This window comes from Athene cunicularia, assembly GCF_003259725.1.
Source record: "Athene cunicularia isolate RWA chromosome 5 unlocalized genomic scaffold, athCun1 chr5_part3, whole genome shotgun sequence".
Lineage (NCBI taxonomy): Eukaryota > Metazoa > Chordata > Aves > Strigiformes > Strigidae > Athene > Athene cunicularia.
The window spans coordinates 5,559,336-5,586,674 of NW_020799103.1; the positions used below are offsets into that span (position 1 = coordinate 5,559,336).

Consider the following 27,339-nt stretch of genomic DNA (forward strand, 5'->3'; position numbering starts at 1 on the left):
AAAAGCTATAGGAGAGAGTAACAAATTTTACTTGGAATTCAGGATAGCTCTTTCTCTGTGTTAGTCTTGGGAAGACAACCTTTCAGCTCAGAAATACCCGTCTATTTCCTTTATGCAATAAAGAACATCAAATGTTGATGATGATGCTTCGTAACTGACAAGCCATGCTGAATTCTGGAAAAATGCACATGATTAGGCAAAATAATCTGTTGGATAAAAAGCCTTGGAAGACGGTACCTAGTCCACTAAGTGCTGTTTCAGTGAAACACATTTCCTCTAAAGTTTGCCTGGAGTAAATCAGACTCAGTAGGCCACCTGTCACCTTGATAACCTTCTGGATGCAGTTTTCTGGATGAATGTTATTAAACCAAACTCAGCCTGAATGAAACCAACTGCATGAAAACATTAGAGATTTTTCAGTGACGGACTCAGCTGGTATTTAGCTCATAGTGCTCTGAAGAACCCATTTCTTGCTTTTGCTTTATTAGGAACCATCTTTATGATGTAGATCTTGGTCAACCTGGATTTTGCGGTTACTTCCCCTGACTGTGTTCGTGCCCTACCTCTAGGAATGGTCCCAGGATACTCAGAACAGAAGTAGCAGTCTGTAAGTGACACTGCCTTGCTTGTGCAGGACAGTTTGTCAACTAACTGAGAGTTAAGCCAATATTTGTGTTAATTCCTTTCATACCACTTTTACAATCTCATTAAAGCTTGCAGCTGGGTCTGGCTGGCAGCCTGTTTTTTCCCATGGCATGCTTTCTGGTCATGGAAACTCAGTAAATTATCTTATTTTATCATGTGTAGATTATGGCTACAAACATTATCGCTTAGGTTGTGTTAAGAGAGCCTAACTATCATGCTTCAGGATGTAAAATAATTACGGAGTCAAAGCGGTTCAAAGCACCAATGTGAAGCTACCTAGCTGACTGATTGAAAAAACCTCTCTACCGGTACTTGGAGGATATCTGATTCAGGGACATCTAACTGTGAAAATAACCCAGTCTGCTCTGCATATTTCTTGAGACATTTACTCATTGCCGTGTTCTTATGCTCTGCATGCCTGAAGATGCACGGTTTGCATTTTTCAGTATTTTCTCACAAGTTTAGCAACACGTTTACACCATATTCACTACAGACTTAGTGCCTAAGTCCTTTGCAACATCCAAGAATCTTACTTTGTTAATTTAATGTAAAAAAAAAAAAAGCGATTTAGGTTGGCTAGAATTGCATTCCCTCAAAATGTCTCTGAAGAAATATCCTGAAGAATTTATCTTTAACTTCGTATTTCTGGACTAGTTATGTTTCAACTAAAGCTGCTCATTAAGCCCAAGTGTTTTTTGCATTTGTAAAGGTGCCAAGCATTCCACAAGGTTTTACTAAACCCAGCATGTGCACTTAGTACGACGTATGACAGCTAAAATTGTTAATCAGTTGTTTATTATTCAGTCTTCTATCAGGATTTAAGGATGTGGCCTAGCAAAACTGGATTTCAGAAAAATTACCGTTCTGATTAAATATTCGTGTCAGTGTTGTTTACATTTATCTTCTTGTCTTCTTATTTCATCTACATCCTGAGCCACTGACCCTTCCAGAGAAGAGCTAGCCTGTACACCTGAGTTGAAAAAATAAGATTAAGAAACTAGGAACATGTAAATTCTAAACCAATAGTTTAAATTTAAGAAATTATTACATCGCTAGTGAAAGCAGTAGACCATAAATCATTGGAAATTTGAAAAGGGAGTCCAGATGTGCCTTGAGACCAGAGTGAGTACTGTGTTACGTGTCCAAGCACACTTTAATCCTTAAATTTCTTCCTTACAATATTACGGTTTGAAGGCTCACGAGCACTCGCTTTTCAAGTATATGATTTTTTAAATTAACTTTGTATATTTGGAATAACGAAGATCAAAGCCTCTTTCAAAGATATCCAAGTTTATTACTGAAAAAATGCAATATTCAAATGTGTATGATACAGTAAGTAGTTGCATTTGTACATGTAAACCTCGATAAAGTAAACAGCATCTCAAAGACAAATTTATGCCAAAAGTGTCTTACAATAGTTAATCAGATCAACAGCTTTTTCCTCAGTGAATTCTTTTAGTTCTGGGGTATGTATCGGCTTGAAAAAGTAATCTTAAAACACAAAAGAAACTGAAAACTGACATGCCAGAGGAACTTCTAGCTTGTAGTGCATAAAAGTCAATTTCTCTGAAACGCTCTGTGGTACTGTAATCTTATTTTAAATATTACTTACAAAGTGTGGATTTATGAATAGAAAAAATAGTTGAAATTTTATTCCTATTCCTTACTTAGAAACCAAGTTGTATTTAAATATTACATAAATTTCAAATATATACACATTTTAAGAAACATCTTATGATCATGATATTGCAAGTTAGCCTGGACTATCAGAGTAAAAAAATGACTGAACTACGTTATTCGGTTAGATTTTACATGAGATTAATTCAAAGCACTGAAGTTTCAGTGATACTACTCTAGGTAAAAATTAGAGCCAACAGTTTGGAAGATTTTTCGATACAAAACTCTGAGTCATCTAAATAGAACACAAAATAAAAAGGCGGTCTGAATTTTTTTTCCTTACTAACAGAAAAATCATCGCGTTCTCAGTGTTTAGAATCTCATTGGCTTTAGACTGCATTGGGTTTAATCCTAATTTCTCACCATGTAGCATCCTAATAACTAGCTCACGGCAATAAGAATGCGAACTACAGAGAACATATAGCATTATAGAGGCGATGGCAAAAAGTTAGAATGATCCAACAGAACTAACACAAGGTAATTTCCAGTGCAGTGAGGAGGGAATACATCGTTTAACATTTCAAGACTAAATCCCAGTCCTGGATTTAAAAAGCTCCTGTTATAACATGAAATAACAAAATGATTCCTCTACAGTTCCTTGTTGTGCCGTTAGAACTTTGTGCTGTTGCGGTAACATTGTGCTATCACGGTTATGCCAAAATCACGCCAATATAAATTCCTGGTAAATGTGGTAGCAATGTCAATATGAGAGAAAAATTGTCAATGCGAGTCTATTATATAAATTTCAAAATGCTAGGATCGTGTAGGGTATTCGGGATGCGTGTTGTGTCGAGAGGGACAGAAGGAGTGCAAAATGTAGTGCTTGGAAAAGCGCCTGAAAGGACGGATCCAGAAACGGGTGGCCTAACGGCACACGTAGATGCACCCCGTGCTTCCTCACACTGCTCCGTCCAACGCATACCAACTTGTAAAAAGCACCAGACAAAGGAGCATTTGTGCACTTTCTGCTTTGGCTTCTCAGTTAGGGACATCCAAAAAGAGCCTGTAAAACATTCTGCCGTTACAGAGTTGCCCTGGAAATTGGACTCTCAGCAAGAAGGCATCGTTTCATAAAACACCAAGGAAAAGTAAAGAATGAGGCAGAGGAGAAAAAGGATCGGGAGGGCTTTCACCATGCTCTATCCTCAAACCTTTGTTTTGCAGAACTGGTTGGAGTTCTGGAGAAAAACTTGCTAAAGGGGAGGAGGCCTTTGCCTCCTCTGCTCACCCTCAGCCTTCACATGCTGGCTTGCTGCATTTTACCCCAGCAGAACATGGGCTTTGCGAGTATGAGTATGAAAAGACTTGGGGATCTTTCCTCAAGCTGCTAAATTTTCCACCACAGGATTTCAGGCTTGCAATTCACTCAAACACTTTCAAAAAGTGTCACTGCATGCGTTGTGGTCAGACCAAGTATGCGTTGGAACTAACAAAATAAGAAGTCTGTCTAAACGTGGTATTCTGTTTGAATTCTAGTGTCAGCCTTACCACCAAGTAAACATTATTATGAAAAGCTGGCTGTATTATTTGTTTCGACCTTTACCCCCAAACAAGCAACATCAGTAGTTTATAAGGATTACAAAAAATAAAACGCTTCTGGAAGTACTACTGCATTGTAAGTGATTGCTGATACCACTATTTTTATCTGTGTCCCTTTTCTCCTATGTAACAGTTAATAGAAAATGTGACTGATTTTCCATTAACTTTATTGCCTTCATATTTAGCTGTTTGTATAAAAATGAGTTTTATTGATATGGCCATTGCCCAGTGTATGTGAAAAATCTCGTTTATAACAGTTTTAATGAAAATTTGTGGCACTTGCAAATTAACTATGTACGAACTGTTTCTTTTCAATTTATGGACAGGGATGGTTTTCAGTTAATCAAAATTATATGATGCTTCTAAATATGTATGTACTAATTTGTCCCTGAATGAACTGTGACATAATACAAAAGATTAATAAATCCCAAGATACCATGTAGGACTTGGCAGATAATGCCACTCGATCCCATGGCTCCAGAAATTCTCTCTGGCAGCGCTCCCCTTGGAGTCTGCAGTGGAAGAAGCCACAGCGAGGAAACAGCAGACAGACACTACTTATATTTGACTGATCATCTTAATGGCACATTAAGAATAAAATATCACCAAAGTTTTTGCCTTTCCCCATATTAACACTCACCCTAAAGCTGTGTTTCCCAAGCTATTTTTTCCTCCTGCAAAATTTCACGACGGAAACCTCAGGAGATTTATGAATTTCTGTGTTAAAGTATGTACCTATTAACCTATTTTCACTAGGCACTCCAGGTATTTTTCTTGTGAGCTTTCAACAGGACACAGTTGAGCCTAACTGATCCTCAAAACACAATTTAGGATGACTTGGTGTCGGAAAAGGGCATAGCAACTGCTGAAGTACGTTTTGTAGTAATGAAGATAGGAACTTTCAAAGAAACATCTAACAAAGAACCACCCATTGTCCATCATCGCTATGGAAATTTTAGCTTTGTCAGCATCAATATTAACTTCAACGTTCATCTGAATTTTCTCTAGAAATCCTTTAACAGAACGGGGTAGGAAAATAAAATTTAAAATAGCCATCACGTGGTTTGCCTTGTTTCCAAATATGAGCACTCTATCAGGAAGCTCGATCACTGTGCTGTGCTTCTGATAAGGAAAACGGAATTACAGCATAACAAATCGAGAGCCTGTGCTCAACCTTCAGGCAACCCTGGTAGCTACGCTCAGTTGTGAATGCTCAGCTCTTAACGCATCTGTCTACAGGGAGACAGACTTTGAGCTGTAAGACGGAAGCTCTCATTAGGATGGCTAATGAAGCAGAATTCTTTTTTTTCCTTTTTTTTAGTCACCAGAATTCAGATCTCACACATTAGGCACAAATTTAGAATGAAAAGTCATTAGAAATGAGATGTGTATAATGTATGCGGACATTTTACTGTTTCTGAAATGGAAAGTTCTTTTGTCTGAATCGAGACACGGAATTTGGTTAGGAATAATTAGACATTTTGGACTAATCCTTTGTGTTTAAAAATATCTAGTTGCTCATGCAGTCTCTCTAAGGGCGCATGCATAGAGCAAAGTTGTCATAGATTAGATCTGCAACGATCTAAAGCATCTTTGCACAAATTGAAGTTCTAAAGCTTTGTCAGATTTCACAAACGCAGCTTGCATGCAGTCTATTCATACTGGTCATTTGTTTGGAAAGACAATATTTAGAATATGAAAAGATCATTCACCATTCATAAAATACATTATTCCTGAGGACAGCGTGTGCCTTATATTTCAATAAAATAACGTGCAGTCGATGCAAACAACATACTAAACGAAGTCTAGCAAAAAGTTTTCTCAGCTTAAGCAAATGGCTAGATAGTGGCAAAAACCTTTAGACGTTGTTGATATCCTCCAAAAATAAAGGAACACACAGAGTGTTTCTCAAAAAACTTCTTGTGCTTTTCCCGTGCGTAAAATGCACAATGTCAGAACTACATGCTCACCTTTGATATGCTCTTATACACCAGTGTTGAAAATCATTAATAAAATATTTAAATCTCGAATACAAAATGTTTTTTCCTATGTCTTTTTTAACTCCAATTGGAATTTGCCACAGCAGAAACAGGAAAGTATAAAACAACCTATCAATAATTTCTGATTTTTGCCTAATTTTATCCTGTATCTTTACACCTTGGGCCAGCCAAGGTATTTTGTTTTTAGAGCGAGCATTAAAGAGAGCGCTCATCTATGACCTTCTGGAGAACTGGAGTACTGTCCCTACGTGGCACAGAAACAGCAGCTGTGACACATGGTTGATGCTGTCAAATGGTGCTTGATATTCCACAGAATTCAACAGAGAGACAATAAATTAAACCAAACGCTGTGATTCTATAAGCACTGAGGAGAGTGCACTAGTTATTTCTGATGAGGTCTCCTTGAGGAACTTAACACACAACCCAGAATATGAAGGAACAAAACACTCTTTCCAAAATATGAGAAGCTGAGTTCCACCAGCCCTTTGTGACAGAACTAATGGGTAATATATCTGATTAGACCATACCTTCCAATTTCTTTCCTCCTTTGTGCAATATTGCAGATACTCCTATAGTTGCCTTGTCTGGTCACAGAGAGCTGGAATTAACCAAGAAATCTCATGAATATGGTGAAACGAGTAAAACCTAAGGTCTGATGTTAGGTCCCCTGGATACAATAGATCATACTCATTCACTTTGATGGGCTCTTGACTCTTAATTTTATATGGCATAATAAAATAAAATGATTGTGCTAATACATGTAAGGGAATACGGGAATCACCCTTTTTGGTTCAATGGGGTATTGTGAGTAGTAAAAATTCACGTCTTTTCGTAAGTGTCTGCAGTGATTTTGCTGCAGCTTTATCCCTAAAAATAATGTTAAAATTTGCAGCCTTTATAGTTACTGTGCTTTGTTGACTCGTCCTTTTTAAAATTTTGCTCATCCAATATAGAGAACCATTACTTAAAATTGTACAAGAGAAACATAGTCATTTTAACTGTGTTTCTCCACCCCCTTCCCTGCAAGTCAACCCTGCAAACTCATTTAAATTGTTTAAATTAAGTGCTTGTCTTTTCCCACATTATGAAACGTTAGTAGTAGACGATTTCATCACCAAAATGTGACTATAACCATAAGCAACACTGCTGTATGCACATAAAACTGAAATCTGATACTTTTATGCACATAAAACTGAAATCTGATTCTTTACATGAACATCTACCTTTTATAGTGATTTTATCCAAAAAGCCCCCCCCCCAACTGTTAAGAAGGCATACAAATAATAATAAAAAAATCTAAAATTAACCACTGTGTGTGTGTGTGTGCATTTATATACAATCTGTATACATATCTGCCTGCATCTAACTCCCATGCTTTGACTTATTTAGGCCAATAAAAGAAGTGCACGTTACTGGAGCATTTACTATTACAATAAGAAGAGCATTTTTATAAAGTGCTCTGCTTCTCCTTCCCTGAACAAGCAAGTCACAACGTTATACTGTATGTCTGATATATATCTGCATAAGCTTGCATACTATAAAGAGTTAATTGGATATTCAGGACAAAGTCACCGTATGAGAATATTTCAAGTTAGCATTCTGTGAAGTCATGGAATCATTGCCCAGACAGGTCAAAGGGAACAGTAACACAGCGAGACATCCGCATGCTACATCAGAGCACGGAAATGACAGTTCTTTCATCTTGGAAGCGTGTGGAGGTGGCCTTTCTGCACACCAAGGTGGAAAGACAACTCAATAGCCATGTCATTTTCAAACAGAGCTGCAATGTGGGCAATGCGACGTGTTCTCTTAGTGCTGCTGTTTTCTCTTTGAATTTAGACTTTTTGGTTTTCAACTAGAAGGATAAATTAACGACACTGATGTGCAAATCTTAAACTGCATAGTATATATTAAGCAGCCATAGACCCCGTTTTAAGGGTAGGACCACATCCACAATCTCAACAAGAGACTAGGACAAACCTGACATAACAGTAAGCCTGAAAGATCATTTATATCAAGTTATGGCCACAAGGGCAACAATTGCTCATTTCTTCAGAGGCATTACAGATGGAGCTGAGCAATCAGAAGCTGTAGAAGTAGTGGATATCATATAAGTTGGTTTTAGTCATGCCTTTACTGTGTAAGTTCACAGGTAATTTTTTATTTTCATTACGCTGTTAGTATCTTCATGAACAGCATAAAACTTCATTGCCTTTTTTTAAACCAGAGTCCAAATTTTTAAGCTGTCTGCACATTCCTGAGTGCCGATTCTCCATGGTGCTCACCACAGACCAGTTACAGGCAAGGCTTTCATTTTCTTCATCGGCAGCATCTATTTTCCAGTTCCCGCCAAAGCCTGCAACTGCACTGCCCAGCAAGAACGTATATATACACCGTGAACCTCACACACTGATGCCAGACTTGACTTCATCTTGTAACTGCGCTCTCCAATTTCCAAACAGTGTATCTGTTGCATCATGGTAGTGACTAAGGCCATTCGTGGTGATACTGTTTCCCATTCTTTTTCCTTTCTTTCTGCAAATGCTCAAGTTCAGCCTCGTACATCATCTCCTGGACTAAGTATTTCTCTCTCCTCATTCTGTCGCACAAGTCTTTGGGCATGTCTGGAATCAGGTAGGCAATGAAAGACTTGATTCCAAAAACAAGGTGCTGAAAAGAAGAACAAAAAGAATTGCTTCAAAGATGCATAAATACTCATTTCTAGGACCACATTTTAGGGCCTAAAAGTCTGTATGTCAAAACTGGAACTGCAATTCAATTCATGACTGAAAAGCAACTCTTTTTTTTTTTTTTTTATATACACACACATATGGGTGTAAATGAGCGGTGTATCAAAAATGTGAAAATACTGAAGTCTTCTGAAAAAGTCTTCTGAAAAATTAAGGGTATAGCTAGTGACCTAAATGAAGATGTGGCTACAGGATATGCTAGTTTGAATAACAACAGCAAACACTGCCTACAAGCAGTCTTTGTTAAGAGCTTGTAATCAAAGTAAGCAGATTCCTAGACAGTATGTAATAACTTCCTCAAAGTTAGTACACACGTTTTTACTTTTATATTGGGGTAGGATCACGTATAATTTTCCGGACACAGATTTTATTTTGCAATAACTGTGCTTAATGTACACTAAGTTGCATTTCTTATTTAAAAAAAAAAAATATAAAAGATTTGGTTGGGAACCAAATCTTCAGAATCATTACATTATATAATACGACGTATAAGATGACTGTGAAGAAAATACAATTTTGGAGTGACTTTAAAATCTGTGCATGCTCTGTCAATTCAGTTTGAAGCATCTGACTGGCAACAGTATGGGCAAGGCAATATTTTTTTCCTCTGTCTTTACTGTAATGAATAAACGATGACACAATTTTTTTATGGGACTACTGTAAAAATCAACTTGGACTTTAAAGAGGTAGAAGAGAATAATTCCCTTCCATCACTGACCTCAAATACTATGATGAAGGCCAGCCGTGCTGCCAGGACATGCCAGAACTGCAAAGTGAATTCGTAGGGAGCTGAACTCCACGGTGGGGCTCTGTAATCTCTGTACCTGTAAAGCAAAGAAAACCCCCGTAAATTAGCCTGTGATCGAAAACCTGAACACAGTGAAGAGCTCTCCAGTTTATCCCAAATCTGGCTAAATGGAAAGAAACTGAAGTGAAAGCATACTTCAAGAGGAATTCAACAGAAAAGGAGAATAGTCCACAATACAGGCAATTAAATAGGGCTACTTATAAGATGGCACTTCTTGCTTATAAGCATTTGAGATTCTCCAGACAAAGTCTGCATAAATGAAACATGCTTCTGTAACTTAAGTCAATTCAAGCTAACTCTCACTGTAAAACTAAATCTGAAACCAGGAGTGCGCTCATGCAGTGTCATATTTAAATTTTATGCTGAATTTCTTGTATTCATCTTGCATAACTGTTTGGGATCTCGACCTGGGTTAGAGCCACAACAAAAATTTTAATTATTTTAATTAATAAACCACAAATTGCTTATCAGGACTGAAATGAGAATTTTTATCTTTCTTGGCAGCTGGGGAAACTTTGAAATTAAATAATTCACAGAGGCATGAAAGATATGGCTTGCATGAGTCCTGGAAAACTCAGAACACAGGTTTCCAGTGCATAAGTGCGGTGCCCTACCGCACAGTGTTTTCACCTGAGACTTCCAAGTTGAACAAACTTGAACTCCAATGCTTCTACAGGCAAGAAATAAACTATTCTGTCAGTAATTTCAGCACTGACTTTCAATGTAATAGCTGTGTTAAGGACTATGCCTGTACCACAGGAAGGAAGAGCATCGAAACATACCGGCAGTATCCCGAGTATCCCATCCCAAGCTCACTCAGATCAAACACTGATAAGCTGCTGTTGACATACCCTTTTAAGCATCTGAAAGTAAAAGGCATAGGGTCAGGGCTTCCTTCAAAAAGTGGTTATATAGCACAGATCCTGCATGTAAACGTATTTTGTTACCATGTCTTGCGAGCATACTATTTGATTTGCTTATCAGAACAAAAGAGATTCTAAAATTTTAAGCAAAGTTTTATTGGAAAGAAACAAGTACCATTCATCTCATGTTTCAAAATGTATTTGCAGCACTTTTTATGGTTTTTCTTCTTATCTATCAGCAGATATAAACCAAAAATTGTTGCTACAGTGTTCTTAGCTGTCTCCTAAAATTACTTATCTTAGAAAGATGACTAGAGACGCAGTGAGAAGAATAATTTAACATCCTTGCAGCATCTGCCACCGATCATGCAGCATATACCAAAAAATGACAGGTTTTATGAGTTGAATCAAAGAAGAATTTTCACCAACAGTAAAATGAACAGGGCGTATATACCAAACAGCCATCTTAAAGGCAACAATTTATTAGTATTAATGACAAAAATCAGTTAAATACATTGAATTATGCCCGTAGGAGTGAAACTTTTGTCTGTTCCTGGAAAACTATGGACACGTAAGACATCCCATCTTCTTGGAAATCTGTCCTGTAATTTAACAAAGGGCCTTCTGAATGGCAAAGAACATTTATAAAGAGAAGCATCAGGGATCCTATTATACCTTCCGAACCTTCAGGTTTGATGTGACACATCAAATCACTACTGGCAAAAGAAGAAATAGAATCACATAGTTCTCTGTTAAATGGGTAGTGCACATTAAGCACTAACATCCTTCTGCTATTGTCTCTTTTCACCTTATCATGTCTCACTCTTTTTGCCCTTAAATTCTCACTTCCTGTGACAGCACAGGAAGAGCAAATCTCTATTTCGAATTATCAGACATGAAACAATGAGGGAAGGAAGGACAGACCCCTGTGGTTTGAGCTGAGGCAGTCTGTGAATGCAGCCGCTGGACAAGCCTTGATGCTTTCACTGTTATCCTTCCTCCTCTGCAATTAAGGAGATCAGTTGTGCTTGTGAGACGTGTTACAATATTAGCAAAGCAATGCCCCCTTTTCTTGAGGTAACCCTGCTTGCCATATAAAAAAAGAAAAACCAAAAAACCCTCCAGAAGCACCCCCGCAAACCACCTGTAGGGCACTGGTCTCCAAATGAGACAGGATGGCCATGAACACCTGTGGTCCGTCTAGATCATGTAAAAGGTCACGACAGACAGTGAGAAATGCAGAGCACGGTGCACCCACAGTTCAGAGACACTGGTAAGTGTCTGGAGAGAAGTGCAGAAAACCAGCCTGGTGCTGCAAAGACAGGCAAGACAACTTGCTCGAAGCTAAGATACACTATATATAGGGAGTTAGGCTAAATAGTGTCAAAGGCCACTCTTTCTGGAGCTTGGCTGCAAGCATTTCTGAAGAGAAACAGGCAGGGAAGTTTATCCTAAGCTTGTTCACCCTTACAGGAGGGTTTGGAAGCATAGATCTGTGTGTGGGAGCATCGCGAGAGAAGACAGTCCAGAACTATTGCAGAAAAAAAGAAAACCTTATCTAGAGAAAACCTGAAAACTGCTATGATGTATACTGAACTTTGTTGTTTGGATTCAGAAGGGAAGACATGATTTTCCACTTACATAACCATGGAGTTAACTTGCAAACTCTCTGGAGTGTTGAGTTACTTGCACTTAATATCTCTGAAGATTTGCACAGATGTAAAAAGTAAAACGTTATCGAGACATGTTAAGTATGTTAACAGAAAAAGACAGCAGCAGAAGTGTGCTTCCATGGAAATATTCATGCATATATAAAGAATATCTTAATTACTTTTCTTGTCTGTAACCTTGATCTGTACAGGGACCATATTTGTATGCGTAGACAAAACGTGGAATGTAATCGGAAGTGATGGCAATAACAAAGGCATTGGTGATGACAGCCAGAACTCCAATTCCTTCCAGAATCCCATACCAGATACCTAGAAGCAAGAGAAACGACAAGTCATTAGTTTATTGCAGTCACATTAACTCATTTAAAGCCATATTAGTGACATTAAAGTCATCATTAGTCATACAGTTTTCCTTTCTTATTGAGAAAGAATTATTCAGTCAGAAAAGCCAGTCAAGACTAAACCATGTCCCCACATTCCTGCCACCACTGACACCACCCACATGAAGTCTTACAGTAGGGCACACCCTGCTGAGAAGAAATAGCTAAGCAACAAAGATATAACCAGAATCTTTGGTTATATAAGCCAAACAAAATATTTTGGAAAAAGATCTCTTATTTTTATTTAATTCAGTTTTAAACCAAAAGTTAATTTAGTCCTTATATTTAATTTCTATATTAAATGGAATCTGGATAGCATTTTAGAGTTCCTCTATCAGAAATACTATTTAGCCTGTTTTCAAAATTCCAAATATTATGATCCCTTATTGAAAACGGAAAGGAAATCTGAGGAGTCCTCTTAGCTAAGCAAACGAGCATCCTTTTGTTGATTATCAGCAGAGTTGTCATTGAGATCCATAGGTTACATTACCAATTTCCCTCCTGATGCATGAAATATTTCAAGGGTTAAGCTGCATTAGAGAAGGAAACCCAAAGAGATGGTACCTGACAGTGCCATCATTAGGCTCTCTCACCTATATCTGTTGCTCTTGCAGGCATAGGTCTTCGCCACTGAGTGACAAACTTGTACGCATCCAACCTTATTTCTATGATATTGTTAAGCAATGCCAGGAGAGGTGCCAGTGGGAAGGCCGCAACGAAGATGGTGGTAAAGCCAAACTGTAAAACTAGACAGGCATTTCTATGGTTACAAGTTAGAAATGCAAAAGGTCTTTTAATGTGCAACATAGTTCCAGTTTCTTAAGAAGAATGACACCTCCCTAAATTTGCTCACCCATCTCTAAATATTCATCCATTAGACCGTGGAGATTCATCGGCTGCAGATTCCAATCTTTTTCCCACTGTGGCAGAGAAATTTTATGCTCCATTAACTGCCCTCCTCTCTTCATTTTGCGTCGTGACCACCAATTCTGTAATAAACTTTATTAGATAAACAGAGCGTTATTGACTGTACTTGCTCACTAATTTATAATACTTGCTGGTATCGTTTGGAAGTAGCAGGCCTACATTGAATAGCACCTGAATGCTCTTTAGGTATTTTCTGGAATATTTACAACATCCTATAAAACACAATTCAAAGAACTTCCAAAATTTCTCAAAATTCTGCATTACGATTTTAATTATGTCTTTAATGTAGCATGTTAGGCATTGTAGAGAAAACCTTTTCAGAATATGTAATTTGCTTGCATAGACTTTTTTTGTAGGGTTTACCAGCATGCCTAAATAAAAAAAAAGAACAGGAAAAAATAATCATGCAAACCAAGAGCATTAAAAAAAGTATGTAATGCTTTATTTTTAATACTGAAAAAGACAGACCAAATAAGTGGACCACAGTGAGAACTCCATGATGCTAGAATATATTGAACAGTAGAATACGTCTACTATTTTTGAACAAACCTGAAGATCTAGATGCTTTACAGAGTATTTTTTTCTTGAAGCAGGAAAAAGTGTCTAAAAAGGTGAAAGGTGCTGAAGCTGCAAATATTTAAGACTATTTTTTACGAAGCTGTACAGTGGTCTTTTCATAAAGTAGTTATAAATATTAAGTAGGTAATAGACTCACAAATTAAAGTGTTTTACAAATGAAAGTATTATCCAGTACTGACACAGGTGGCAATTAAAGACTATTGTTTGTTTCTAGATATTATAGAAGAGAGACTGAGGATGGAAAATATAAGTGTTTTCATTAACAGGCTTCTATTTTTTCTCAAGTCAACTTACTGTTGCCTCAGTTGCAAACAATGGTTTGTCAGAACAAACCCCTGCTTTCCATAAACAAATATAAGAGCGTGCTCTAAAATAAATTCGGGACAGAGTTAAGGAGCTGATGGGCTAAGACAGGAAGCCTGATACTTCAAGTAGGTTTCTTGTTTTCAGAAATCCACATCTCACAATAATATAGTACACACTGCCCCTCATCTGCGGAACGATTGCACGTTGGGAGCATAACCCTTTCTGACATATTTTCAAGGCTGAAACTTTGATTTAGTTAATGTTTGATGAGCAACCTTTTACCAAAAACATATTCTTCCAGTTTCAAGAGAGCTTTAAGACTTTTAGCCCATTACTCTCTTCAGTAGCTTAACAGCAGTTTATATTATGGAAAATGAAATCACAGTAAACAATTTAAATGGTTAACACGCCCTGAGAAGCTTTATTTTAGAGCAGCAGCTAATGCTTCCCTTAGGAATAAAACTACAGTCTGTGAGATGCAAAAAGTGAAAACATTCTCCAAACATATTTTTCCCTATCACTGAATCACACTAATATGTAATCAGGATACGTAAAACAAATTTCAACATCTGAACTTACGGATAGCCTAGTTCCATGAAGTTGTTCCACATTTGTTTTAAAACCATAATAACTCCCATTTGCAAACACAGATCTATCAAGCAACCACTAGGATGACACTGAAATGAAATGGAAAAAGATTAATAGCTAAAACCAGAGAATTCCTTTCATTTTTATTTGTTCAGAGGGCAAATGAAAAATATTCAAATATGCTTTCTGGAAAACACAAACCTCCGGCTACAGAAATATTAAAAGAATTATTAATAACAGATATATTAACACAGACTTGACTTAAACAACCTCTAGACATATTTCATGTTAAACAATGTAGCCCATTTCACTTAAACCAATATGTACGGATTCATTTCAAAAGAATGGAGCAATATTTCATTTATAATGCCTTAACTCTGAACAGACAGCTGAATCTCTGGTACCAGTATCTTAAATATATAAATTAACATATTAAAATGTTTAGTAATTACAGAAACTTTTTTTAGACCATGGACTAGAAAGTTATGGTATTTTACTCTGTGGCTACCAAGGTTCAGCAGTAGAAACCTGTTTTTCAGAGAGAAGAGGTAACTTCAGCATGCTAGCGATAACCAGGGAGGTGCAATTCTAACACATTTCAGGCTAAATTTTGAAAATACTACTTTTCTTCATTTAAATCATAAAATCACACGGTAGTTTGGGTTGGAAGGAACTTCCAAAGATCATCTAGTCCAATGAGCAGGATCATCTTCCACTAGATCAGGTTGCTCAGAGCTCCGTCCAACCTGGCCTTGAATATTTCCAGGGATGGGGCATCTACAGCCTCTCTGGGTAACCTGTTCCAGTGTTTCACCTCCCTCATTGTAAAAAATTCTTTCCTTATATCCAGTCAAAAATCTAGTCAAAATCTAGTCAGATCTACCCTCTTTTAGTTTAAAACCATTCTCTCTTGTCCTATTGTTACAGATCTATTAAATGTTTGTCCCCATCTTTCTTATAATCCTCCCTGAAGTACTGAAAGATTTCCCCAGAGCCTTCTGTTCTCCAGATTGAATAACCCCAACTCTCAGCCTTTCTTCATAGGAGAGATGCTCCATCCCTCTGATCATTTTTGTGGCCTTCCTCTGGACCTGCTCCAACAGGTCCATGTCTGTCTTGTGCTGGCAGAAACTCAAGAAGCTAATGGCGATATATTTATGTCCTCCATCCAAAAATTCCACATACCCAGGAGATTCCAATCACGTAGGACTTAGTAGTGCCTGTGAGGTAAGGGACTATCACTGTTTGCTTGTTCCAAAGAGAGAGGCAGAAAGAACTGCGTGTCTCGGGCAGAGTCACGCAGCACAGTGGAGAGAGCAGAAGGAAAAACACATCTCCTGTTTCCTATCCTTTGCTATAAATAAGAGTTTACTCTTCACTGTACTTAAACAGAACAATAAATCTTTCAAACTGGACATAATTCGTGTCCTTCTGCCATTTCCTTTTTACTCATGGAAATTACACAGGAACACAAAATAGGATTGCTTACCTCTTCCAATCTCCATCTGTTAAAAAGCTTGTTGTACTTTCCTGGGCGGCCTGCAAATCTGGGAAACGAGATTTCTGTTTCTCAGTGGACATTTCAAGAACACCCTGTATCAGTAGTTATTTCACAACATTCACTGAGCAAACTCATGAAATATAAACAGATTAAATCACACAGACTTAAATCTGGCATGCCAGAAGTTTCAGAACGCAGACAAAGACCATCATTTTGCAAGCGATCCTAAACTTTTATTATGTCCAGAACAAAAACCCTAGCTTCAGAGATTTTACATGTTAGACACTCAGACACTCTAATCTACGTCTAAGAAGATAAACCATTGCAATACATCGGAATTTACTGCAGCACAGGGATCTGCCTGTCCACATGAAGTGTGCACCGGATTGCACTCTCAGACATCCAAGCATAAAATCACTTCCAAACCCATCATAACTAAACGCTTTTTACAGTTCTAACAGACTCTTGTAGAACAAATTGAATCAAAACTCTGAACGATCTCAGTGAAAGTTATAAATGGGAGAGAAAAAAAAAAACATGCCTGGTCCTACTAGACACAGGAGATAGCACAACACAAAGAAGTTTAGAAACTGAACAGCAAATGCACCACTGGATGTAACAAGCAGATATCAGCAATAGTCTTTACTAGAGGTTTGTTTGGTTTGGTTTTGTTTTCCAAACAATCTTGAACTGAAATTATATTATAAAACTTTCTAGAAGGTACTCTGAAATACTCTATAGGTCCTACAGGAATGATCAGTCTGATTGTAATGAAAATGCAGATTGCTTCAGATGAAGCAAGGTTAGACCTGCCCAGTATCTCATGCTCTGAGCTGAAGATACACACAAAGACTGGAGCCAGAATTTCTGCCTTCTACTCTTGTATAAGATCTGCCAGACAATATTTGCTATTTATAGCAATAGATCCTGGGAAATGTAACCGAAGGGGAATAAACAAGAAAAACATGAATAAAGCCTATTAGCACAGGGCTAAATACATACCCACATTTAGGAAGTGGCTGTACTTTCAAAGGTTCTTAATTCTCATTTAGCAGGAAAGTAATGTACATAGAGCCACTTTAAAAGAATAATTTTTATTGCCTAATCTCTTGAATAAAGATTTCAAGGATCCAACCCTCACATACAGTTAAAAATATCAATTTAGAGTTATTAATTATCCTCAGAAACCGACTCACATCTAAATCTTACTGTTCAAACTGTTACTGTATTTTTTTCAAACCTATAAAATTAGCAAGGATTATGAGTAAGTCCCGGGCAAGTTTTCCTTTAAGTGCAAGTTAGCAAAGATAACTTACCTGCCAAGAAAAAAGGCAATGTAAAAGATGGAGCTGTTCAAATTGACAAACTGGAAGAGGAACATTTTCAAGGCAAAGCTGTTCTCCCACTCAGATTCTGTTCTAGGGTGCTCTGTGGAAAGACACAATATACATTACACAAACATAAATAAGATGGAGTTATGACTAACTTCGCTCAAAAACAACACTAACAAAACAAATGATGGTTTCAAGCCACGTGCCCCATCATGTTGCAGTTAATTACTTTTTTTTCCCCCATCAGAGAGTTGTCTGCAGGTCATAAAACCACTGTCCCAGCTCAAACTATGTTGGTTCTATGTGGAAAAACGAGATACAAGCCACGTATTTTGGGAAAAATCAGCTTGTATACTTAAATGAAATAATTTCTTTCCCATTCCCTGGTGTGTATATATATATATTCAATATATTTGAAATAGTAAGAATATAAATCAGTGTGATATGAAAATATACTTTAATAATTTGACTGTACATTCTGAATTTTTCTAACCTGTTCAACAGCCAGTTAGCAAGACTATAGTTTTGAGCATCTTGCTTAATGCATGTTCTTCAGCACTTTAACCAGAAGAGGGAGCCGTTAAACCTAAGCAGCGAGGTTCCTTTAAAACTATGACGAGATCAACTACATATTTTGACACGGGCTAAAAGAGACCGTGTAAGAAGAAACGCTAAAAGGTAACACATTGACATAGTAGATCTGAAATGCTATCTTTGCTTTCTTGTTTTCTATAAGCTAGAAAGCTTTACCTCTATGACTGGATCATGACTAGAGGCATCAGTATAAATTTTTAATGTGACAGAATTAGAGCGAACTTTAAAATTTATGACTTATCATTTTTATCTTGGACAATGTAATTTTATCTTAACCCATTTTTTTTTTTAAATACAAAAGTTCAAATTAAAAAATTGGAAAAAAAAAAACCTCCAAGCATTTAGAGAATTCCAAATGGAAAAAAAAAAACCTGTTTTGGCATTCTAAGAAACGATGTTTTGACTTTTGTTCCATTCTAAGTTTTTTTCAATTTATACTGTAAAACATAAAAGAAAAAATAGAAGTGTAAGAATAAATTCCTTTCTTTTCTATTATTTCTTTAGTGAAATAATCGTATCACTTCTTTCTCTGGTATTTCTCACTTATTTTGGGAAATTCCAGAATCGTACTATGTACAGATGAAGTTTGCAAACCCCCATTTTATTGTAGTAAAAGGTATATACCACAGCTAGCAAGAACCATACCACTAGTAAAGACCTACATACCTAAGTCTGTCAGGAGATAAGCAACCTTTTCATATACCTAAAACAGAAAAAAGAGATGGTATAAGTAAATTATAGCATCCCTGTCTGTTGTGATGTCAAATTCAGAATAAAAACAAGCACCCAAAGCAGAGGTGTTCTGTTGCCCTGCAGAATCAGGGTAGCTGAACAGAGAAGGGAGTGCAGTGTTGTAGCTACATATGAATGTATAGTTTCCTATAAAACCTTAGTAGTTCTTTGAAACTTTAGGAACTACTTTAGACCCATTCTCTTTATCCATCTAAATGTATGTATGTAAGTATACACACTAAATATACAGTAAAGATAAATCAAGATCAAGAGGAGTGTTCAGACATTAATGAGTGTCTTAATGCACAGTTAGATGCTCTAGCTTCAGAAACAAACTTAAGTGATCGTAAAGTAGGCAGAAGCCTTTACACAATATGATTTTGCTTTGCATGAATGTGCATACTGGTGAGGAGATCAGCCTCCTACAGAAAACTTCCTTATCTCTCTACACATCGACTACCTCCAGTCTTTACTTTAAAATGACACTTGGCCCAAGGTAGTCACCAACTCTGAAAAATACTTCCTTGAGTATTTACTACTAATAGCAAGTTATTTTCAATAGCTTTGGTGCTCTTGTTCACTTGAATGTACTTTTGATGACTTAGAATCATCATATATAACAACAGGAATAAAATAGATGACAGGCTGCTCTGAAGAATGCTTTCTTATTGCAGCAAGTGCACAATCTCCTTAACTGAGTTAAAAGCCACTGTTTGCTGTCCTATTATTCTTTTTTACCTGTTTGTGCCTGCATGAGAATAGGAAAATGATAAATTATATGGCAGTTGAAGGAACAGAGTTTATATCAACGTACATTGTACTACCACAGCAAATGATTAAACCTGTGCTGTTACATGACAGGAAAAGCTTAAACTGAAATAATCTATCACAGTGATTCTAGGACTATGCAACACTGATATCACAGATGCATTTTACATAAGGGAAGAATTCAAAGTTATCAGTTAAAAAATAACAGAAGGAGAATTCTCAGCCAAGAAAACAAGGTAGTTCCATTCAGAGATGTATTGTAAAAGGTAATGTAAAAAACAAAAATGTAAATGTAGAAAGCAGTAGTCTGTAACCACTGTGACTTGGTGACATAAGCAATGATGTGTAGTGACAAATTAAGTAGGTATAATAGAAAAACATTGACAAACAGTATTAGAAGAGGAAAACCCCCTGAAATACTAGCTTCAGACACTGGTATATGAATAAGCAAGAACACATATATATATATATATATATGAGATATATATATATATATATATATCTGATACACAGTAAACTCAGTAACCTTGCAAAAATTACTTGAAAATCAATCCCTCCGTTAAAACAACAGAAGACTTACAACATTGAGTGACATGATGATCATAAAATTGATACAGACTCCAGTGCCAGACGTTGCAAACTGCCAATACTTCTTGATGAAATACCACTTGAAAGAAGCAAACTGTTCCATGGCTACCAGACGATACACCACAACTGCAAACACTGCAGTGAGGACCAGCGAAATCTACAGGTAAGTATTTATGAAGAGATATTAGAACAAAATAAACCATATCTGCAATAATTTCCACTGAAGTAATAAATAAACAAGTGTTTTAAAGACTGCCAATTTTTTTGGTGAGCAGACTTTGAGAGAATGAAAATACTAGACTGATGAATGAAAACATTTCTTCACTGTTCTTTTACAATATATTACATCTTTTAAAAGAAAAAGATCCATAAACGAGCGGTGAGACTGAGACAATCAATTTTGCCTGTATCATGTAAATCTACTAACCTTAATGAATGCACTCATGACTTGCATTACTATTTACATCAGAATAAGATTAAAGGCTACAATAATTCGGATATTATTAAACATTTACCATGAAGAATATTCCTGAGACAGACACCATCAGTCGACTGAGCTTATCAGGGAAAGGCTGAAAAGGTTCAGGTTTTCCTGTGATGGGATTTACTCTTTCCACTTGGGAATATTTAGCTTCAAACTGGGGGCGCAGCTCTTCCTGGAATGACAGGGTGGATTCCATTTGTTGTACCATTTATTTCATTGAAGTATCAAAAATCACACGTATATGTGCTACAAAGCAGGAAATTTGGACTGATACAAATTCTTTTCTATAATGCTTCAGCTCAAATATCCAAATAATTTGCTCTTTTGAAATCCCTGGAAACAGTGTCAGAGACCAACAAACCCCAGAAACTGTAAGAGCCCTCCCCAGTGTATTAGGGTATTAAAAGGATCACGGGTCATGATGACTGACTTCAACACTTCGGATAAATTGATAAGAAAACTATAAATTAATGCCAGTTATGATGGTGCTTTTTGGGATATGAAACCATTCATTAAAAGCCACCAGCTTGTATCTATGCATCTATGGAAAGCTCTAAAACAAGTAATGGCAAAGTCTCTATTGACTTAGACTGCAGTTAAACCACCAATACAGTTAAACTGCAGCTATGTTCACTAGAGACTATGAAGTTAATAAAATCATTTTACTATTGCTGATTCTGATAGCAGAATGTTAAAGGATAAGTTATGCCTCTCAGAAGGATATAACATCCAGTTTCTATCCCTTTGCTTGTCTTGGTCCCATTTTTAGGCAAGATTAGGCATTTCCAGTACAAGAAACCATAGAACTGAAAGGCATTGGTGCTGACATCAGCAGTAGCTCTGCATGGGCAGTATTTCCACTCAATTTTTCAAAGGATACTTTAAATAAATGTAGAATTAGGTATGGAATTATAATGCTAGTTGCAGAAAGCAAAGTATCCCTGTATAGTCTCGACTATACTTGTTTGTTCTCCAATTAGTGTTATAAATACAATATGAATGACAAATTCAGATTTTGGGCATAGAATATGAATTGATATATACACTTAAATCATGCTGTTAGCCAGATTTACAGGTTTACTACTGTTTAGTCTTACCTCTTCATCTTCCCAGTCTATGAGGTCCCAGTCATACGTTAATACAGCTCTCCTCCTTTTCCAAAACTCTAGAAAGACTGTAGCTGTGGAAATCATCAACTTCATTTTAATTATGGAAAAGAAAGAGAAAGGCCATGCAGATCTCAAGAAAATCAGCAATATGTAACTGTCATTAGCCACTTTCTGGTCTTTTCCCCACAGAACCTGAAAACTATAAGTAACTTCAGGACAATCACTGTTAAAACTGGAACACTATTTTACAATGTTTATCTAAGAATCTTTTTTTTTTTCCTGTCTGCTATATTGGTACAGAGATAGGTACCTGTCAATATGAGACAGTGCTATCCATACCTTTCAGATCCATCATTTTGCTTTTAGTTTTATTCAAAACATAATAGGGTTTAAAATCTTACTTTGAAGAAACAAGGATATGCATGCACAATGGTATTTATAAATAAATAAATAAATTACAATCTCATTTTATTCAGTTCGAACCAAGATAACCTCACTTCTTTCCTACCTATATCAGCTTTATACTGTAGCAGCTTCACAACTAAAATATTTCTTTAAACAATTATTTTTAATTTACGTGTGCGATCACAACCAGATTCTCCGTGTATTTAAAGTGTTTTTGGTAGGTCCTATAAAAATAATTATAACCAATAAAATAACTCTAAGTTTTCCAAACACTATAGTTTGCCGCTGAGGGTAAGACACCTTGTTTTGGTGGGACAATCCCATGCTTTGTCAGGAATCCCACCAAAACAAGGTGTCTTACCCTCAGTGGCAAACTATAGTGTTTGGAAAACAGCAATTTCAAAGAGGGAATAAGAAAATTTGCTTCCTTCTGGCAAGCCAGCAGCTCAGAATGAGGATTTCTAACTCAAACTGAATAGGATGGACTCACCTTCCTTCTTTTTCCCATACTTCTGATTATGTTTTAACATCTTATTGGATTTATGTTATATAATATACAGTTATAATAATTTATATATATATATATATATGATTTATCCATATACTGTATTAAAGCACAACTAGAATTTAGCAGAAGTTCACCATACCACTACCTATAAATAACGGATGGCTGAATGAAAAGAACTTGTCCCTAAGTATTATTTCTAGGTAGTATGTTCTTTTATTCTTCCAAGCATGAATCTTGTCTTCACCACGGATTTCATTTACGCTTTGGAAGCTCCTAACAAGAACAGCACACAGCTCTTCTATTTAAGCAGCAGTGGGGTTTGCACTTGAGTAATCCGAGGATGAAACAACCTTTTCTCACAGTCACTGGAAGTACTACCACAACCAGTGCAGCGTGAGACTCAGAAATGTTACAGAAGACACCACCTTGCAAGAGAAATCCCTTCCTGACATGCGAGGACTCGGGAGCAATAAAAGCCCATGCTATATACAAAACAAACAATAGTTTTCTTATGCGACTCAACAGGTAAGAAAAACACAACACATTCTGCAAAACACTGTGTTGGATGTTCCTCTGTGTGTCAGGATGCTCTAGGAAGCACACCTAAGAAATCCACTAGCCCTATGCAGAACTGGCAAGTCTGTGATTGCAGAGATGAAATAATTCACTTGCACTCAAGGGTAATAGAAATGAAGGAAGTGGCCCAGCTATCAGGAATAAAAGAATGAATTTTAAAATCCCACTGACTTAAAATAGCTGAGTCAGATAAAATGAAGCCAAGCAAATGTATCAGTGGCTTTTTTTTTTTTTTTTCCCCCAGTCCCATTGCCAAAGAAAAGAATGAGAAAGGGCGGACTACTGAAGTACATGCAACTATTTTGGACTGGGAAGTATTTTGGCTTGTGTAAATATCCGTTGAAGCATTGGAAATCAAATGAGGCAGTTGCAGTCTAGAAGTAATACTAGACTGTGGACAAATGGTGTCCTCAGCTGAATATACATTACTCTTTTAGTGCTATTTATCTCATTCTGTCTGTTCCCTAAGATTTGGGATAACTTGCTTACTCTTTAAATCAAGATCTGTCTCTAATTTAGTTTTCAGGCTCTGGTATAGCATGAATAATAGGCTCTAGTATACTATCAATAAAAAATTATGTCTTTTATGTTACTTATGTACACAAAGCATTTGATAATGCAACAATTAAGAAAATCATCCGTCTAGATGAAGCAGGTGAGGCCCAAATGCTAACTATACCTGCCAACTAAAGCACCTTTTCCAGACTCACCTGAGCTCTTAAAAAATGCTGTAATACTCTTTTATGCAGTAGAATAGAATTCATGGTAATTCTGCTGTACTGCAATGCTACTGAGAAAATATTGTCCAAAGCTGTAAGTATACATTAGGAAAAAAAAAAAATTCACAGAACTTCTCTTGTGGTATAAACTTCTAGTCTAAATGACAGCAAAAACCCATCAGAATTTTGACATTCAAGCTTTTGTCCAGTTCTACAGGAAACCTGGATCCTTCCTGGCTTGCCTTTATTTTACTCTATCACACTGCTAACGCCACCTGCCCCTGATTGCTCTCCATGCGATCAAGACCCTCCAGTCCTAGTTGCTAGGCACTTCTTACTGACTCATCCTCTTACTCTGATCTCCCAGCTCTGAAAATGCTAAACCTTAACTTTTATCAATTACTTCTGTAGAAAAACAAGGCACACAATAGATGACTAATCCAACCATTTGAACATCAAGAGGAAAACATTCATTTTCCAACACTGCTTTGACCTGGCAGAGTTTATTTCTGTCTAATTCTGCTGCTTAGGATTTCGGGGTACTTTACAGTTTAGAGGGTCACAGGCAAGCCTGTGGTTTCCTACAGAAAACATTACCTGGTGCCTCCCCTGCTTTCCCCATGGCATATTGCTTCCCATTTTATAGCTCCAATCGCCCTTCTGATTTTTAATCCCATAATATATGGTGTACTTCCTTTTTTTTGTCCATCATTTTGGTACAGACCCACTCATTTAGGGATTTCCTATTCAGTGCTCTACAATACAGTCTGTAGTTCTGCCTCTTGTGCACTTCCAAAAATTTCTTTCAATTGTTCCTTAAAGTTACCTTATGCTTAGTGCCCTTACACTGCCAGTACTCACACTGATGAAGAACTAAAATCTCTAGGCATGTGCTTTACACAGTTCTTAATCTTTCAGAAGACAAGTAGGGTGATGTTTGATGGTTAAGACAGGAAAGGTTGGTGATGGGTTGATACAGTCCTAAGCAAAACAAAAGTTTGACATTGTCAAGAAGAAGTAATGATGAATGGCTGCTGTTAAATGTTATGGAAGAAAAGAAGAAAGCAGAGAAAGAATGAAATCAAAACAATAGCAAGAACCCAGAAAAGCCAAGACTATTATGTGAGCACATCTCTTCTGAATGTTTTATAAGAGTGTGACAAAATGAATGGTGTGTTTATTCCCTAAAAAGTTATTGCAGAGGGAATTTTCAGTAAGGAGCCAGGGGACCGTCTCCACTGCCTCTGTGCAGAGTTTGGTTGTGGCCAGCCAGGCCCCTTCTGAATACTCTGCTCAATTACTTCAGTTTTATTCAGTCAAACCCCTCTACAACAAAGCTATGCAATAAAAGCAGTCCTAGAGATTTGGTACACCTACTAGTGACACAGTCTTCAGAATTGAAACTGTCGCTTAATAAATACAGGCTATAGCTGACTGACAGCTTCGTCTCATCCCCCGCTCCTGGAGTGCTGTGAAACACCTTCCCTCCATGCGGCCACAGCCCCAAACGTGTTCACGCTTGGGCTCACTGCTGGAGGTTTTGCCTTCCAGGAACAGTGGGCCAGCACCACACTGAAGGTGTGTGACACAGCCAGGAACTGAGCCACACACACAGCACCTTCCAGTAGGCATTAAGTCACTAAAGTAAACAGTTTTTACTTTTCCAAATAGATGAATTAAACTGCTAACAAATAAAAGAGCAAGCACACCTTCCCAACCCCAAGGCTGTGGCCCAGGGCAGCACTAGAGGGGTATGACTTTCATACGGCTATAATAGGTGCACTTGAACAGAATTACAGTCTATATATTAAAGGTCTTGTTATTTTCCAATACTATATTCAAATGACTTTTCTTTTTAAAAAAGCATCAGAAAGGCTTCTCAGCATCACAATATGTGCATGCTAGTGTGAAGTATACTGTTGATCTTAGCATATCACTTGTCATTTGGCCGAGGCTACAGAAGATCCACATTTGAACACAAATTTGTGTGGTTTTCAGATCTCACAGTCGGTCTGTTAGATGCATGTCCACCCTGACACAGCAATAAATACAAGTTGGAAGATTGCTGATACACACTGCAGAGAATGCTAGATCCCAAAGAAAACCAAACCCACAGGGACTCGCTCTGACCCGCTCCCTCCTCTCACAGTCCACCCCACCTCATGCCACACAATTTACTTCCCCAAAAGGGATATTAGGAAGAGTAGAACTTGATCCGTTTCAGAGAAAACCTTTCACCTCTCCACTGCAGTATTTTCAAGAAACCACCACTACTTGCTCCCATATAAACAACACCTGCATATGTCACATCCTCAACGCTTATCTCAAGGATAAGTTATGAAATAATATTTGCACTCGATTCCTTAAAAATTTCAAGTGGAAACAGATAACAACATTATGGCATTCAACTCAGTCACGCAATACTGAAACATTTCTCAGTTGCTCTTCACCACATACCAGCCTAGAATAAACATACGTAAAGAATTAAAGAATAAAAAAATAATCATGGGTTGAGTAGATTAGCCTATTGAGTTATATATGCCTGACCTCTTCAATTCTTACTTTAATCCAGTATTGTTTATATAAAACCTGAGGTGAGGAGTAAGAGTTGTAACATTCATACCCCTAACTGTATGTACTCCAAAGTAAAAATTAATGACAGCCGATAAATTCAGAAAATTTGGATTTAGACTGTTATCTTTAATTACTACAGCTGTGAACATATTTGGAGATAGACTCAGATCCATTTCTAGCAGCGTATTTTTTCTTAACAGAACTCATTCTGCTGCTGTATTTTGTGGAAGACACGCCTTTTCATCTCACAAAGTGTACAGTAGGAAACTCTGCAATAATAAGACGCTATCATTAGTTAAAATAATAGTTGCATAGTACAGGGAACAATAGCTTCCATAGTTTACAGAAAACAGTCACCCTTTTGAAATACCAGCTTGAAGACTTTCAAACGATTAAGCAATAAGCCCTGCCTACCCACTTTACCGTAAATACTGCAATTTCTGTGGACTCTGTGATGACAGAGCTCGGTCATGACAGCGGCGGAGTTGGCCAGGCAGGTTCCCAGTCCCAGCGAAGGGCTGCCCCACCTCACCTCACCCGTACGGCGTGTCCCTGGCCGCCGTCACACCGCCACCTTTATTGTACCTGCGCCTCCCTCTTCCCACCAGACTAATTGCGCTCTGGGTCACACTGGTATTTCAACAGGTTCCTGCGTATTTTGTAGAGCTCAAAGGTAAGTCTGAGAGTTGTTTTTTAATGCTTATTAGTGGATCTGATT

General features: G+C 37.3%; 1 protein-coding gene across 1 annotated transcript in view; it reads right to left on the bottom strand.

The window, feature by feature from the left end:
• Positions 1 to 1,935: 1,935 nt before the first annotated feature.
• Positions 1,936 to 27,339, bottom strand: part of ANO3 (anoctamin 3) — a 188,739-nt gene continuing 163,335 nt past the window's right edge. Inside the window, exons 16-28 of the mRNA XM_026850685.1 lie at positions 21,828 to 21,910; positions 20,762 to 20,902; positions 20,239 to 20,403; positions 18,825 to 18,861; positions 17,550 to 17,661; positions 16,222 to 16,279; positions 14,724 to 14,821; positions 13,186 to 13,331; positions 12,926 to 13,078; positions 12,114 to 12,261; positions 10,202 to 10,282; positions 9,330 to 9,435; positions 1,936 to 8,531 (exon numbers count right to left, since the gene is read on the bottom strand). Coding sequence (XP_026706486.1) covers positions 8,349 to 8,531; positions 9,330 to 9,435; positions 10,202 to 10,282; positions 12,114 to 12,261; positions 12,926 to 13,078; positions 13,186 to 13,331; positions 14,724 to 14,821; positions 16,222 to 16,279; positions 17,550 to 17,661; positions 18,825 to 18,861; positions 20,239 to 20,403; positions 20,762 to 20,902; positions 21,828 to 21,910 — 1,511 coding nt within the window. The 3' untranslated portion in view covers positions 1,936 to 8,348. The remainder of the gene's footprint in view (positions 8,532 to 9,329; positions 9,436 to 10,201; positions 10,283 to 12,113; positions 12,262 to 12,925; positions 13,079 to 13,185; positions 13,332 to 14,723; positions 14,822 to 16,221; positions 16,280 to 17,549; positions 17,662 to 18,824; positions 18,862 to 20,238; positions 20,404 to 20,761; positions 20,903 to 21,827; positions 21,911 to 27,339) is intronic.